The sequence below is a fragment of the Cervus canadensis genome, chromosome 21 (assembly GCF_019320065.1).
Source record: "Cervus canadensis isolate Bull #8, Minnesota chromosome 21, ASM1932006v1, whole genome shotgun sequence".
Lineage (NCBI taxonomy): Eukaryota > Metazoa > Chordata > Mammalia > Artiodactyla > Cervidae > Cervus > Cervus canadensis.
This window is the reverse complement of record NC_057406.1, coordinates 53,691,707-53,705,761: the sequence shown is the minus strand read 5'-3', so window position 1 is coordinate 53,705,761 and position 14,055 is coordinate 53,691,707. Positions and strand designations below refer to the sequence as shown.

Here is a 14,055-nt window from a genome sequence, read left to right as displayed (position 1 = left end):
ACAGGTGTTAAGGATCCAACAAATTGCTTTAAACAAACGTAAGGAGATTATTGGGCTCCACCTACCCAAGTCTTTTTGAAGATTATTAGACAGTGACCTTAATGTTGACCTAGTCCATACATACTATTAACTCCATTAATTTGCTTTTTAATTGGATACCTTGAAAGTGCTAGGGATTGGGGAAAGAACCTGACAAAATTTAAAACCTTCAAGAGGCTTAGGAACTTTATGAGATGGTGAGAATAAAAAAGGGTAATTTAAGAAATCACTAATAGTGATAATAAATTCATCAACTTAATTTCTGATAAGTGTTAGAATGTTGATACAATAGAAATGATTAAACCGATTTTGAAAGGTACTGGGAATAGGATTAGACACCTCCTTTTAGGCACATGGAAGACTAAAGAACTTGTTAAACAGAGGTCATTTTTAAGGTGAAGTAAATCACTGCAGATGGTGATTGCAGCCATGAAATTAAAAGATGCTTACTCCTTGGAAGAAAAGTTATGACCAACCTAGATAGCATATTAAAAAGCAGAGACATTACTTTGCCAACAAAGGTCTGTCTAGTCAAGGCTATGATTTTTCCAGTGGTCATGTATGGATGTGAGAGTTGGACTATAAAGAAGGCTGAGTGCAGAAGAATTGATGCTTTAGAACTGTGGTGTTGGAGAAGACTCTTGAGAGTCCCTTGGACTGCAAAGAGATCCAACCAGTCCATCCTAAGGGAAATCGGTCCTGGGTGTTCACTGGAAGGACTGATGTTAAAGCTGAAACTCCAGTATTTTGGCCACCTGATGCGAAGAGCTGACTCATTTGAAAAGAGCCTGATGTTGGGAAAGATTGAAGGCAGGAGGAGAAGGGGACGACAGAGGATGAGATGGTTAGATGGCATCACCGACTCAATGGACATGAGTTTGGGTAAACTCCGGGAGCTGGTGATGGACAGGGAGGCCTGGTGTGCTGTGGTTCATGGGGTCGCAAAGAGTCAGACACGACTGAGCGACTGAACTGAACTGAACTGAACTGAACTGAAAAGAGAAATGTTTGGTCCTCCAATCTTGTACTTTCTGCAGCAGACCATTTTTATCTTGAAATTCTTCTGGGAAGATAAAGGAAAGGTTTTCATTTAAAAGTGGAATTCTACCATAATGTCTCTTTGCTCCAGGTCCTAGTTCTGCCACGCACTGGTTGTCAGATCTTGAGCTAGCCTCTTAAATTTTATATCCCTTTATTTCATCATCTGTAAATTAGGAATAGATACACCTATCTTATATGACTGTAATGAGGATTAACTGAGATAATATATGTCAAAGAGCCTGGCACGTGGTAGGCTTTTAATGTTATTCAAGCACTCTTATGAACTCAGGTATTCTTCTATCAGACTTTTTTTTTTTTTTTTTTTTGGCCTCTTCATGCCATCTGTGGGATCTTAATTCCCTGATCTGGTTCCCTGCATTGGGAGCATGGTGTCTTCACTACTGGACCACTGGGGAAGTCAGACTTTATTAAAGTAAACATTTCTTTATTTCCCATTTCAGATTCCAAAGAAGACAAGTTTCTTGGGTCAGATTCTGTCATTAGGGATGAAATGTTTGAATAGCAACAGTGACTTAACTAACAGTGAGTAAACTTCTAAACTCATGTCTTTCTGCAAAATCACAAAATCCTTATCCACCAGTACAGCTAAAAGTACCCCTTCCTCGTTTAGACATCCATACCATATTTCCCCCCACAAAGATAATGACTTTAGCAGGCTGTATGCTAGCTGTCATTTATAATAATTGCAAGAAGACTGGAAGGAAAAAAATGAAAACAAAATGCCCGTGTCTCAGATGATTGGATTATGGGTGACTGCTCTCCTCTATATTTTGAACTTCATATAAAATTATATAACTTATAATTTTAAGTACGCTTTTTATTAAAAACAGGTTATTGCTGAGAACGATTTTAATATTCTATCTTCTTTTGGTTTATCTGTATTTTTCTATAAAGAATGTATATTGCCTCTGTGAAAAGAAAAGCATTATTAAAATATATGAAGCAAATTTCACAATTAGAAATGGAATTGGAGGGGGTGAGAAGTTTGGGCAAACAATGAACCAGCCACAGCAAGCAAGTAATTAACCCTTAAAGCCCCGGGGCCCTCAGGAGAGCACAGTGAGGTCGGTGGCTATTTAAGAGGGGCAACCAAGGACGCCGAAGGATTTTCTGCCCCCACCCACCCTCAAGCAGTAGGAAGACGCAGTGAGAATAGCCATCACCTGAGAGAATGCAGAAGTTACTTTTGTGTGAGTTTCTGGAGCATGGCAACTGCTCCTTATTCATCTCTGTATCCCCAACAGAGGGTCTGCCAAATAGTAGGTGTTCAGTAAATTTTTGTTCCATTGAATTTGTTGTTGAAGGAGTAAATGCTGCTAGAAATAGACGTTATCAAACAAAAAGCTAGTGGAACTCTTGGAAAAATGGGCTCCTGTGGTCTGGGAAACAAAACCCCTAAATGGCCATGTGCCAGCAAGCTAACAGATCCACTCAGGCAGGCTTAAGCAGATTAACACCTACTGGCTTGGGTGAGAAACCCTCTCTGCCTAGGGAGCAGAAAAGAACACCCCTTGCATTCCCTTTCCTACCGGTGGGACCTCCAGTGAGAATTGCTACTGCTTCTTAAGGAAACTAATAAAAGAAAATCTGCGCAGTTAACAGTTTGTGTCTCATTTCTAAGACAGCTCTAATGCTTTTTATTTGTTGGTAAAACAATAACGAACCTTCCCTGTTTGTCTAATTTCCGTATCTTTCTCTTCTTCTCCCCTCCCTGGTCCACCACCTCTAATTAAAAGTCTGAGAATAGTGATGAACATCCTTGATCTTTGAGAATCCTCTAAAGATCCTATAGGATTTGAGAATGCTGTAATGATAGTTGTTGTCCATGTGATAATATTGTGACTACTGGAGAGGAATACTTTCCTTCATTCCCATCCTCAATATAACATTCTTCTTCCCTGAGTTTTTTATATGGTTTTTTTTTTTTTCTTGAAAGGCGTTGCTTTAAAAAGGGGGTGCCTCGGGACAGGGAGAAAGCTTAGAAGAAAATAGGAAATCAATAATGAATTTGTTAATGAATGAATGAATGAATGATCATCCAACATAGACAAGGCCTCACATTAGTTTCTTTTTATATATTGACTCACTGAATCATCACAACAACCTTTTGAAGAAAGCAGTATTACCGCCTTTTTCAGGTGAGAAAGTTGAGGCCCAAAACTTGGTCAGGTGAGTGGCAGAGGGGGATCTGAACCCAACAGTAACAATTGCTTCTCACACTTGCATGTGCATTTGGATCACTGGAGATCTTGTTAAAATGCAAATCTGATTTGGTTGGGAGACTGGGAGTTGAGCCATCGATTCTGCATGTATAACAAGCTTCTAAATGATGACAAGCATCTAAGTGATCCCTTGGACTGCAAGGAGATCAAACCTGTCAGTCCTAAAGGAAATCAGTCCTGAATATTCATTGGAAGGACTGATGCTAAAGCTGAAACTCCAATATTTTTTACTCACTGGAAAAGACCCTGATGCTGGGGAAAGATTGAAGGCAGGAGGAGAAGGGGGGATGACAGAGGATGAGACGGTTGAATGGCATTGCTAACTCAATGAACATGAGTTTGAGCAAGCTCCGGGAGTTGGTGATGGACAGGGAAGCCTGATGTGCTGCAGTCCATGGGGTCACAAAGAGTCGGACACGACTGAGCAACTGAACTGAAATGATGACAATGCTCTTGGTCCATGGAGCACACTTTGAGCAGCAAGCCTCTAGGAAACACTGCCTCCTATCATGCGTTTTACATGTTCGGGGCCATTACAGATCACAAGTTGTGACTCCAGTACAGACTTGTGAACATTTAAACTGCTTCCTAGTCTATCTGGTCAAACCCTCCCTTCAGGTCTTAGACTAAATCATATGAACCTTTTCCCCACAAGGATTCTATGAACCATCACAGATGTTGCTCAGGTTTTGGGCCAACCTAAGCCTTTCTTGAGGCTTCCGTGGTGGCTCAGATGGTAAAGCATCTGCCTACAATGTGGGAGACCTGGGTTCAATCCCTGGGTCAGGAAGATCTCCTGGAGAAGGAAATGGCGACCCACTCCAGTACTCTTGCCTGGAAAATCCCATGGACGGAGGAGCCTGGCAGGCTACAGTCCATGGGGTCGCAAAGAGTCGGACACGACTAAGCAACTTCACTTTCACTTTTCACTTTTCAAGCCTTTCTTAGTACCCTCCTGAGAAATAAGCTCCTAGAAGTACATCTAGATTCTAGAGCTGCCTGCCCTATACAATAGCCAGTATGAATTTAAATTCACTAAAATTAAATACAATTAAAAATTCAGTTCCTTCATTGCGCTGACTGCATTCAGTTACTCAGTGGCCCCAAGTAACTGGTGTCTACTGTTTTGGACAGCTCAGGTTAAAAAAAAAAAAAAGAGTTCCCATCATCACAGAAAGTTCTATTTGGATAGGATTGCTTGAGAGTATTTGACACTAAACAAACATTTCCCATAACATTCAAAACTGAGAAGAGAAAGATTTTACATCTAGCTCTACCCCCACTGGCTATCATCCATCTATCCTAAAGGTAGTTGTGCTTAAGGAGAATATTTTCTAAGTTGAAAAGCTCATCTGTTTGAATTACACATTACCAATAGTTCCATGGCCTAAATGAGACTGACAAAACCGATCAGGGGCAGCAAATGAATCAGCTCCCAGAGAGATAAGTTGGTTCATGACCTGGCCCCTGTGCATCTCTGCAGCTTCCTCTCCTGCACCCTCCCCCTCATTTATACCCATCAGTCAGTCCTCATTATGCCAGGCGCTTTTCTGCCTCAAACCCATACACGTGCTGTTCTCTACTACCTAAAGTGATCTTTTCTTCTCCCCAGTCTTTATGTGGCTAGCCCCTTGTGACACTTCAGGTCTCAGACAAATGTCACATCTTCAGAGAGGCCTCCTCTGACCACCCAACTAAGATGATGCCCCCATAGCACTTACGACTGTTTGAAATTATATAGTTACCTGCTGCTTAACTTCCATATTGACTCTTTTACCCACTAGAATATAAGTATCATGAGGACAGCAACTGCACCTGTTTTTTTTTTTTTTTTTCTTCACTTTTGTACCCTAGGACATGGCACAGATTAGACACGGAATTACTTGTGACTGAATGACCAAATGAATGAACGAACAAATCTAAAGATCCCAACATGAAGCCAAGACCTCGGTGGTGTGAAGTCAGGGGCAGATTAAACAATCTATTTTCAATGCCAGCTTCTATTTCCTAATCCTGTTGCTTTAGAGAAAAGGAAGCAACAGGGATGGAAGAGGAGGAATTCACTGGCAGGGACAGTTCTGAGTTCTGTGAGTGAGTCATGCAGCTCTGTGGCGGGGCTGCGGTGACCACCAGCTCCCACTCACTTTGGCTTCCCTCAGAATAACTGAGCTTTTGTTATCTTTGTTACATCCTCAACGGATGCAGAGAAAATGCAGCTGGGCAGGCCAGATGTTCTACAGTTAGGGCTATTTATGAGGAATTTGCCTCTACTTCTTTAGGCATCCTAGCATCTCAGTGATTTAATTTGCTGGTTTTGTGTTGTAGGGAACCCATGATGGGAAGTTGAAAACATGAGTTTAATAGTTAACTTTTATTGTCATTGCTGAAAGAGGGCATACTTAAAATGACATCATAAACGAGCTCTTAGAATCCTTTGGTGGCCTGACCTGGAGAGAGTGGGATCTTAACATTTTGCTTTTAAAGACAGTCAAGAATTGCAGCCCAGTGTCATGTTAAGTGGGCTGCTCAGTTTGGAACCACCTGCCATGCTCCTCAAGAGGAGACGTGCCAGTTTTCCTTAAAGTAAGCTAAGGTTTCTGAACCTTGCTGGGTCATGAGGGAGCTGGCACGCCACCAACATTAGGGGGAAAAGAAAGGATAAATGGGCTTGATTCTGCCTTGTGGAAATCTGTTAAAATGGAACCCTTTACACAGTCTCTCAAGGCATTGCCATAGACTCTGACATACCCAGTCAAAACTGGCCGTGCATCAGGTGCAATTCGAGGTGCCTGATATGCCTTTCCTTTCCCCTCTGACTTTTAAAAACAATGAATAAATACCATCTTAAAACATATTTAGGGCTTCTCTGGTGGTCTAGTGGTTGAGCACCCACCTGCCAGTGCAGGGGACACAGGTTCCATCTCTGGCCCAGGAGGTCCGTCACAGGACCATCTCTGGTCCACACGCCACAGAGCACCTAAGCCTGTGTGCCGTAACTACTGAGCCGCAACAAGAGAAGCCACCACAATGAGAAGCCTGTGCACTGCAAGGAGGAGCAGTCCCTGCCTGCTGCAGCTAGAGAAGGCCGGGGCACAGCAGTGAAAACCCAGTACAGCCAGAAATTCATACATAAATAAATCTTTCTAAAAAGCTTATTTAGAAATCTGTATAGGGATGGACAGAGCACTACATACAGATATAGATGGGATGTGGCTTTCCTAGTGAGTCATAGCTCATTCTCACACTACTTTGTATTCCTTGTATCAAAGGATCCCCCAAAGGTTATGTGCAATGAATTAATGTTCTCTTTGTGCTCACCAAGCAGACATAATACTGTTCTCTTTTTCACAACTGAAAAAAGGAGGAAGTGTCCATCAACTGTGAGATGCTGGTTTGTGGAAGACCTGCAAACACCTGATTGGCTCTAACACTCAAGGAGCTGAACTTGATAATATGTACCTCATCTGAGCAATGATATTCAGAGTGCTGGAAGCCCAACAGAGTCACTGAATCACACAAAATTTCATTTAAGATGTTAATAAGCTGTTTCAGCCAAGAGTTGTTTTGTTTAATTTTTTTACTTCTTCTTGCTTCCTGGTTTGGGTCCTTTTAAAAACAAAATGGTTTTGCTTTTTTTAAAATTGTTAACCACTTTTTGGAAAGTAATAGTATATAAATCAAGCAATAATTTAAAGATAGAAATAAAAATTAACTGAGCATGAAAACCATATGCTGAGTTTAAAAAAAACATGACAAATGCATTTTAAAAGATTTCTAATAATTGCTTTCCAATGTACAATATTGTTCAAAAAATACACAAATTCCTAAATTTAAGCCTACTGTAATAGATTTCCTAATATCCAGGTGTATACCATGGACAACTCGTGCTTTATATTATAGTATCTATAAAACCATACATGTTGTTAGGAAATTATGCCTGTGGTTCTTCCAAGACCATGAGCCACAATGCATGCCAAGGTCCAGTCCAATTTAGCAATGGAGTATTTCAAAAGTGGTACTTGAGAAAAATATTACAGATAGTTTTATACAGGATGACATTTTTAATGCCCCCTGGAGATATCTGAGAACAAAGCTGGAATGTGCCAAAATCTTCAAAGGTTACAGTCATCTGAGGAGAACCTGTTTCACATTTGTGTTTCTAAGAAGCTACTTTTACGACGCCTGAACACATTGCACAGAAATCTCTCAACACATTTATGATATTCCTGTGCCTTTGACTATCACACCTGCCATACCTCGAGGCCTCCACATTAGTACAAAGAAAGCCAGCGGCAGACTTGCGAGCTGGCTGAGAAAGATGATGAGATCCTAGAAGTCTTTCCTTCACACTCCTCCTTCCCCTTACTGCCTTGGAGTCTTCTTGTTTGATCTGTTGCTAGGTTGGCCAAAAGATTCCACTCAAATTGTTTCTGCTTCATAATGCACAGCTGTTCCCATCTGCATAATTTCCCTGTTGATTTTAGAAGTATGGATGTTATCACTGGCTGACTGACGTGCTTGTCTGCCAGGCGGTGGTGGCGGGGGGAGGGGTGTGCACCGGCAGGATCATTCAGGTAAGTGGCTTCTAGGTGCTCTCACTGCCCTTCCTGAGTGAGGCAGGAGACCCCTGATTCCAGCCTCCAAAGAACCCCTGAGCAGCAGCAGAGCTTGAACAGTGCTCGAGTTCTCATCCCTTTTTATTTTCAGTGGATAAAGTTGTTCTTTTCTGCACAACTTTTCTTTCTGAACCTTCTAAGCAGGAACTACAACAACCTACTGTGGAGGGAAAAATGGGAGGGAGGTGGGAGGGAGTCAAATTCTTCATCCTCAAAGTAGAAAATGAAATGTGATTTGAGGTGCATCTACGTAAATAAGGGCTTCCCCTGTGGCTCAGCTGTAAAGAATCCGCCTGCAATGGAGGAGGCGCAAGAGACACAAGAGACGTACGTTCAAACCCTGGGTGGGGAAGATACCCTGGAGAAGGAAATGGCAACCCACTCCAGTATTCTTGCCTGGGAAATCCTGTGGACAGAGGAACCTGGTGGGCTACAGTCCCTAGGGTCGCAAAGAGTTGGACATGACTGAGCACACACATACGTAAATAAATGTGGCGATGCTCACATCTAAATTTCCACTGAAGACGAGGACCGTCTCAAGCTCTGGACCCAAAGTGAAACCACTGCTCCATCTAATGCCAGTTATGGACAACCCTGCTTTCCATCACTCCTCTGAAGGACCCAGTCTCCTGAACTGTCCCTGACGAAGGGCCACTGGGATGGCCAGCATGTTTTCTGTCCCCGGCAATGTGGAAAAGAGGGCAGGCCCCTTATAGGCTTTAAGTATCTGCTCATTTCCTCTCTGAGTAGCTCTGGCTCTGGAAACATTTGGGAAAGAATTAAACAAAAGTCTCCTGGGATGCATATTAATACTTGAAGTTCCCTGAAAAGGACATGCTGTCTCTTGCCTCCAAGCCTTTGCTTGGAATACCTTTTCTCTCATTATTAGGTTCCCCAGGCCCTTCACATACAGGCTGGAGGCCCTGCTTTGTGATCCGTAACTCTTTACCTGCTTCCAATTCAGCAGTTGTTCCGTTATAACTACTGTCTTGCTCGTCAGAACCCAGTGCTGTACTTAGTTCCTCAGTCCTGCCCAGCTCTTTGTGACCCCATGGACTGTAGCCCGCCAGGCTCCTCTGTCCATGGGGATTCTCCGGGCAAGAATAATGGAGTGGGTTGCCATGCCCTCCCCTGGGGCATCTTCCCAGCCCAGGGATCCCAATGCAGGTCTCTCTCCAGCACTGCGGGTGGATTTTTTACTGTCTGAGCCACCAGGGAAGCCCAAGAATACTGGAGTGGGGAGCCTATCCCTTCTCCAGGGGGGCTTCCCAACCCAGGAATTGAATCGGGGTCCCGTGTGTTGCAGGCCAATTCTTTACCAGCTGAGCTACCAGGGGACGCCCCATCAGAACCCTGACGTCTAACAATAAACTCCCGGGGCAGGCACCACAGTTCACCTGTTTGTGTCACCAACTTCTGAAGTGTTTAGCTCACAGAAGTCACTTGAGAAATATCTATTGGATCAGTTCAGTTCAGTTCAGTCGCTCAGTCGTGTCTGACTCTTTGTGACCACATGAACCGCAGCACGCCAGGCCTCCCTGTCCATCACCAACTCCCGGAGTTTACCCAACTCATGTCCACTGAGTTGGTGATGCCATCCAACCATCTCATCTTCTGTCGTCCCCTTCTCCTCCTGCCCTCAATCTTTCCCAGCATCAGGGTCTTTTCAAATGAGTCAGCTCTTCACATCAGGTGGCCAAAATACTGGAGTTTCAGCTTCAACATCAGTCCTTCCAATAACACCCAGGACTGATCTCCTTTAGGATGGACTGTTTGGATCTCCTTGCAGTCCAAGGGACTCTCAAGAGTCTTCTCTGACACCACAGTTCAAAAGCATCAATTCTTCAGCACTCAGCTTTCTTTATAGTCCAACTCTCACATCCATACATGACCATTGGAAAAACCATAACCTTGACTAGACAGACCCTTGTTGACAAAGTACTGTCTCTGCTTTTTAATATGCTATCTAGGTTGGTCATAACTTTCCTCCCAAGGAGTAAGCGTCTTTTAATTTCATGGCTGCAATCACCATCTGCAGTGATTTTGGAGCCCCAAAAAATATCTATTGGATATCCACTGTATCTATTGGATAAATGAATAGATAAATGGACAGACATGTGACTGAATGAACAGATAAAAGACAGGACCTACCTAAACACGACAGTCTCATCATATTTGATCTTCACAAACACATAATTTTGTTCCCAGTGTATTTTAATTGGAACTGCGATGTAACTAAGCCCATACTATGAGGGTCTGGAGCAAGATTCTAACCTGGAGGGAACCCAGCTCCAGAGTCACTGTGGATGCCCATGAGGGGTGGGGAAGGCCTGAACCTGGCGGCAGCAGTGGGCTGGAAGGAATGGTGGGTCAACGTCTGGGTTAGAACAACTGGCGGTGGGAGATGTGGAGGCGAATGCCAGCTGTCTCCCCCAAATCTGTCCCTCCTCCCGCCTGGGGCCTCGCTGTCCACATTCCCCACCTCTGTGTGCAGGTGCATGAGGCCATGTGACAAAGTCCTCCCTGAGAGAATGTAAGGGGAAGTGGCACGTGCTGCCTTCAGGCCAGGGCTTCTGTGAGTGGGTTTTTCCTCCTTCAGATCCACTTTCCATTTCTCTCAGCTGGTTGCAGACTTAACAAAGCCCAAGGCCAGTGGTCCTCAAACTAGTCAGCCTCACCATCACCTGGAGGCTTCTTGAGCAAATGGCTGAGCCCCACCCTAGAGTTTCTTTAAAAAAAAAAAAAAAAATCTATTTATTTACTTGGTTGATCCAGGTCTTAGTTGCAGCACTTGGGATCTTTGATCTTCATTGTGGTGTTCGGGATCTAGTTCCCTAGCCAGGGATCGAACTTGGGCCCTCTGCATTGGAAGCATGGAGTCTTAGCCACTGGACCACCAGCAAAGTCACCACCCAGACTTTCTGATTCAGTAGGTCTGTGATGGGCTCTGATAACAAGCATTTCCAAAAAGTTCCAAGGTGATGCTCATACCACTGGTCCATGGACCACACTTTGAGAAGCAATGCCCTGGGGTATGGTGGAGCCCCACACTGAAGGAACATGCATTTCCAAATGGTTGTATTAAAGACAGCCTCCTTTCTGACTAGACACCCTGTGTGAAACAGATTCCCATCGTGTTAACTCCAGCCATGTTCGGGTCTGTTACAGTGGCTTAGCCTACCCTATCTAATCCAGGAGGAGTTGAGGGAGAGGAGAGCTGATTCTCAGATTTGGTACTTGGGCAAATGGCAGAATGGAAGAGCAGGTTTGGGTGGAAAAGATAATGAGGGACTTCCCTGGTGGTCCAGTGGTTAAGAATCCACCTTGCATTGCCAGGGAGGCAGGTTTGACCCCTGGTCAGGGAACTAAGATCCCACATGCTGCAGAGCAACTAGGCCCACTTGCCACAACTAGAGAGCCCAAGTGCCACAACTACTGAGCCCACAAATCACGACTAGAGCGTCCGTGCACCTTAACCAAGGTCCCGCGTGCCACAACTAAGGCCTGACACAGCCAAGTAAATATTTTAGAAACAAAAAGGGAAAGATAATGAATGATTATCACAGACTGACCAAGCTCTCCACTCCACAGGCTGGTCTCTTCGCCTGCCCCACCCTCAGCCAGGCCCATCCAGCAGAAAGTTGTCTCTGCCTGTCATTCCTATGCGCTCACTCTTCTGTTAGCTGAGTCCTTCTTATCTTTCGAGGCTGCCTTTGAGTCTCACCCCTCTCCCGAAGACTTCCCTCCTGCCTGCCCCGGGTTCTGGTGGGATGGGCAGGGTCTGCTCTTCTCTCTGAACTCCTACAGCCCGCTTGGCCGCAGCCCTCATCTTGTAGGCAATCCAAACGGTAACCGCTTCTGTCTAGATAGCACTGCACTGCTAACCAAGCACTTGGGCTTTTCTTACCTCATCTAATCCCCATGTTTCTAACCACGTGAGAAAACCTGGAGGTGCGCACACACACCCATACACACACGCACTCTGTTCATTATTATGTATTACCTCACACTTACTGCATATTCCACATACAATATATCATTTCCACAAGTCTTGAGAGCTAGGACATTTGCTGAATGACCGAATGAATAAATTTGTTTATGGCAACTGCTGACTCTGTTGCTTGCCAGGGACCGGGAATTTAACTCTTTTCCACCCTTTACTTTTCCTCCTCCAGAAAATGGGACAATAGTTACCTTGTAATCGAGTGAAACAATTATGCTGAGGGTCCTTTGCTCATGGTAAAGTAACACTTAGATATTAGCAACTAGCTATGATTATCCTTGTAACACTTCTTCCATTTTCAAACGTTGTCTTGGCATGCAATATCCTATGGGATGGGACTCGAATTTACCTTCCCAGGCCTATGACAAGCCTTCATGACCGCCCATATTTTAGACAGTTTATCATCCCCTGCAAGGGTCCCACACTTCCTGCCCCTGTGCGTTTGCATACACTGTCCTCTGCCCAGAGGCCCTTCTGTAATACCTTTATCAGTTAAAATCAAGTGTCAGCTCAAACCGCCTCCCTTGTGAGGTCTCCACAGCTAGATGGACTCTCCCCTTCCTTGGGGACCCACAGCATCAGTTTGAACCTTGCTTACTGCCCCACCTACCTTAGTACTGCCACAGCTTATCATATAGCTTCCTGTTTCCCCACTTTCCAGAGATACCTCTCAGTTTCTGGTTCATGGAGAACCCTTTCTCATTTCCCAGAATGTCTGTGTTCTATGTTTTATATCATTTCAATCATGTCAGTGACTTAGTTTCTCTTTTTTGGTGGGGGAATCTGGAGATGTACTTAATCTGCCAACTTGAAAACAGAAGCATTAGGAATATGAGCAGACGAATAAATGGATAAATCCAGGAGGATACTCAGATGTTGGCACTGTTCTGGGAGGGCGCTGGAGGGAGAATGTTTCTCCATAGAGCTCTGGCTTTACACATCATCTCCCTGCTCAGAGCCTCGGATGGACGTTCATTACCTGTAGTGCTGAGGCCAGTGTACTCAGGCGATGGGTTGCTGACAGGGGAGGAGGGGGGCGGCACTTCCACCGACGCGGCAGACTTTGCTGGAGAAAATGACGGCACAGGTGAAGGGGTTGGCGGGGCAGCCTCTGTCAGGATTATCTCTTCTCGGACTTCTGCTGTGGGAAGAAGGGTGGATTCTTAGAGCCAAAGGTCAAGGCAAGTTACCCTTAAGGGACTTTTAAAAAGGCTCCTCTGTCCATGGGATTCTCCAGGCAAGAACACTGGAGTGGGTTGCCATTTCTTCCTCCAGGGGATCTTCCCGACCCAGGGATCCAACCCACATCTCTTGTATCCCCTACACTGGTAGGCGGGTTCTTTACCACTACTGCCACCTGGGAAGCCCCTATCATGTCTCTCCTCTGATTAAAATCTTTGATGGTTTCCCATCAGCATGGTGGCACACGAGGCAATTCCTGCGTACACACATGCCCACTCTCAAGAAGGAGAAGACAGTGTTGGTTTCCCGCCGTCTGACCTGTTCACCAAAACTGAACTCTCTGGGGTGCGGAGCTGAGGAAACGCAGAGCGCAGACGTAAGGACACAAGTCAGTGTGAGAAGGAGGGCGCGCCCCAGTGAAGCGCCGCTTACCCGTGCTTCCTTCTCCCTTCATGGCCCGCATGAGCTCGTTGGCCCGCTCCTGGCAGTGCAGCGATTCTAACAGGTACAGCACGTAGTCATCAAACATCAAGTGAATCAGATGAAAAGACCCTGGTAAGAGGAGATCCAAGTGGAAGGTAAGCCACCTCAGCTCAGCGGTGCCCTCTGGTCTGGTTGACCACACGTTGAGTGGTGCTCTGACCACCTGGACCAGACCCTCATTCCCGCTCAGGTACGAATGACCTTGTTGTCAGAGGTTGCTCTCCTTTGCCCTCTCCTCTCCTAGCCTGGGGTTTAGCATAAAGTTAAGTGTTGGAGAAGACTCTTGAAAGTCCCTTGGACTGCAAGGAGATCCAACCAGTCCATCCTAAAGGAAATCAGTCCTGAATATTCATTGGAAGGACTGGTGCTGCAGCTGAAACTCCAATACTTTGGCCACAAGATGTGAAGAACTGACTCATTGGAAAAGACCCTGATGCTGGGAAAGATT

General features: G+C 44.9%; 1 protein-coding gene across 2 annotated transcripts in view; it reads right to left on the bottom strand.

Moving 5' to 3' along the window:
• RFX4 (regulatory factor X4) overlaps positions 1–14,055 on the bottom strand; it is a 173,806-nt gene that overhangs the window by 15,280 nt on the left and 144,471 nt on the right. Inside the window, exons 14-15 of one of the 2 annotated variants that reach the window (XM_043441490.1) lie at positions 13,557–13,676; positions 12,922–13,083 (exon numbers count right to left, since the gene is read on the bottom strand). In XM_043441490.1, coding sequence (XP_043297425.1) covers positions 12,922–13,083; positions 13,557–13,676 — 282 coding nt within the window. The remainder of the gene's footprint in view (positions 1–12,921; positions 13,084–13,556; positions 13,677–14,055) is intronic. The other variant, XM_043441491.1, reaches the window with a different exon arrangement.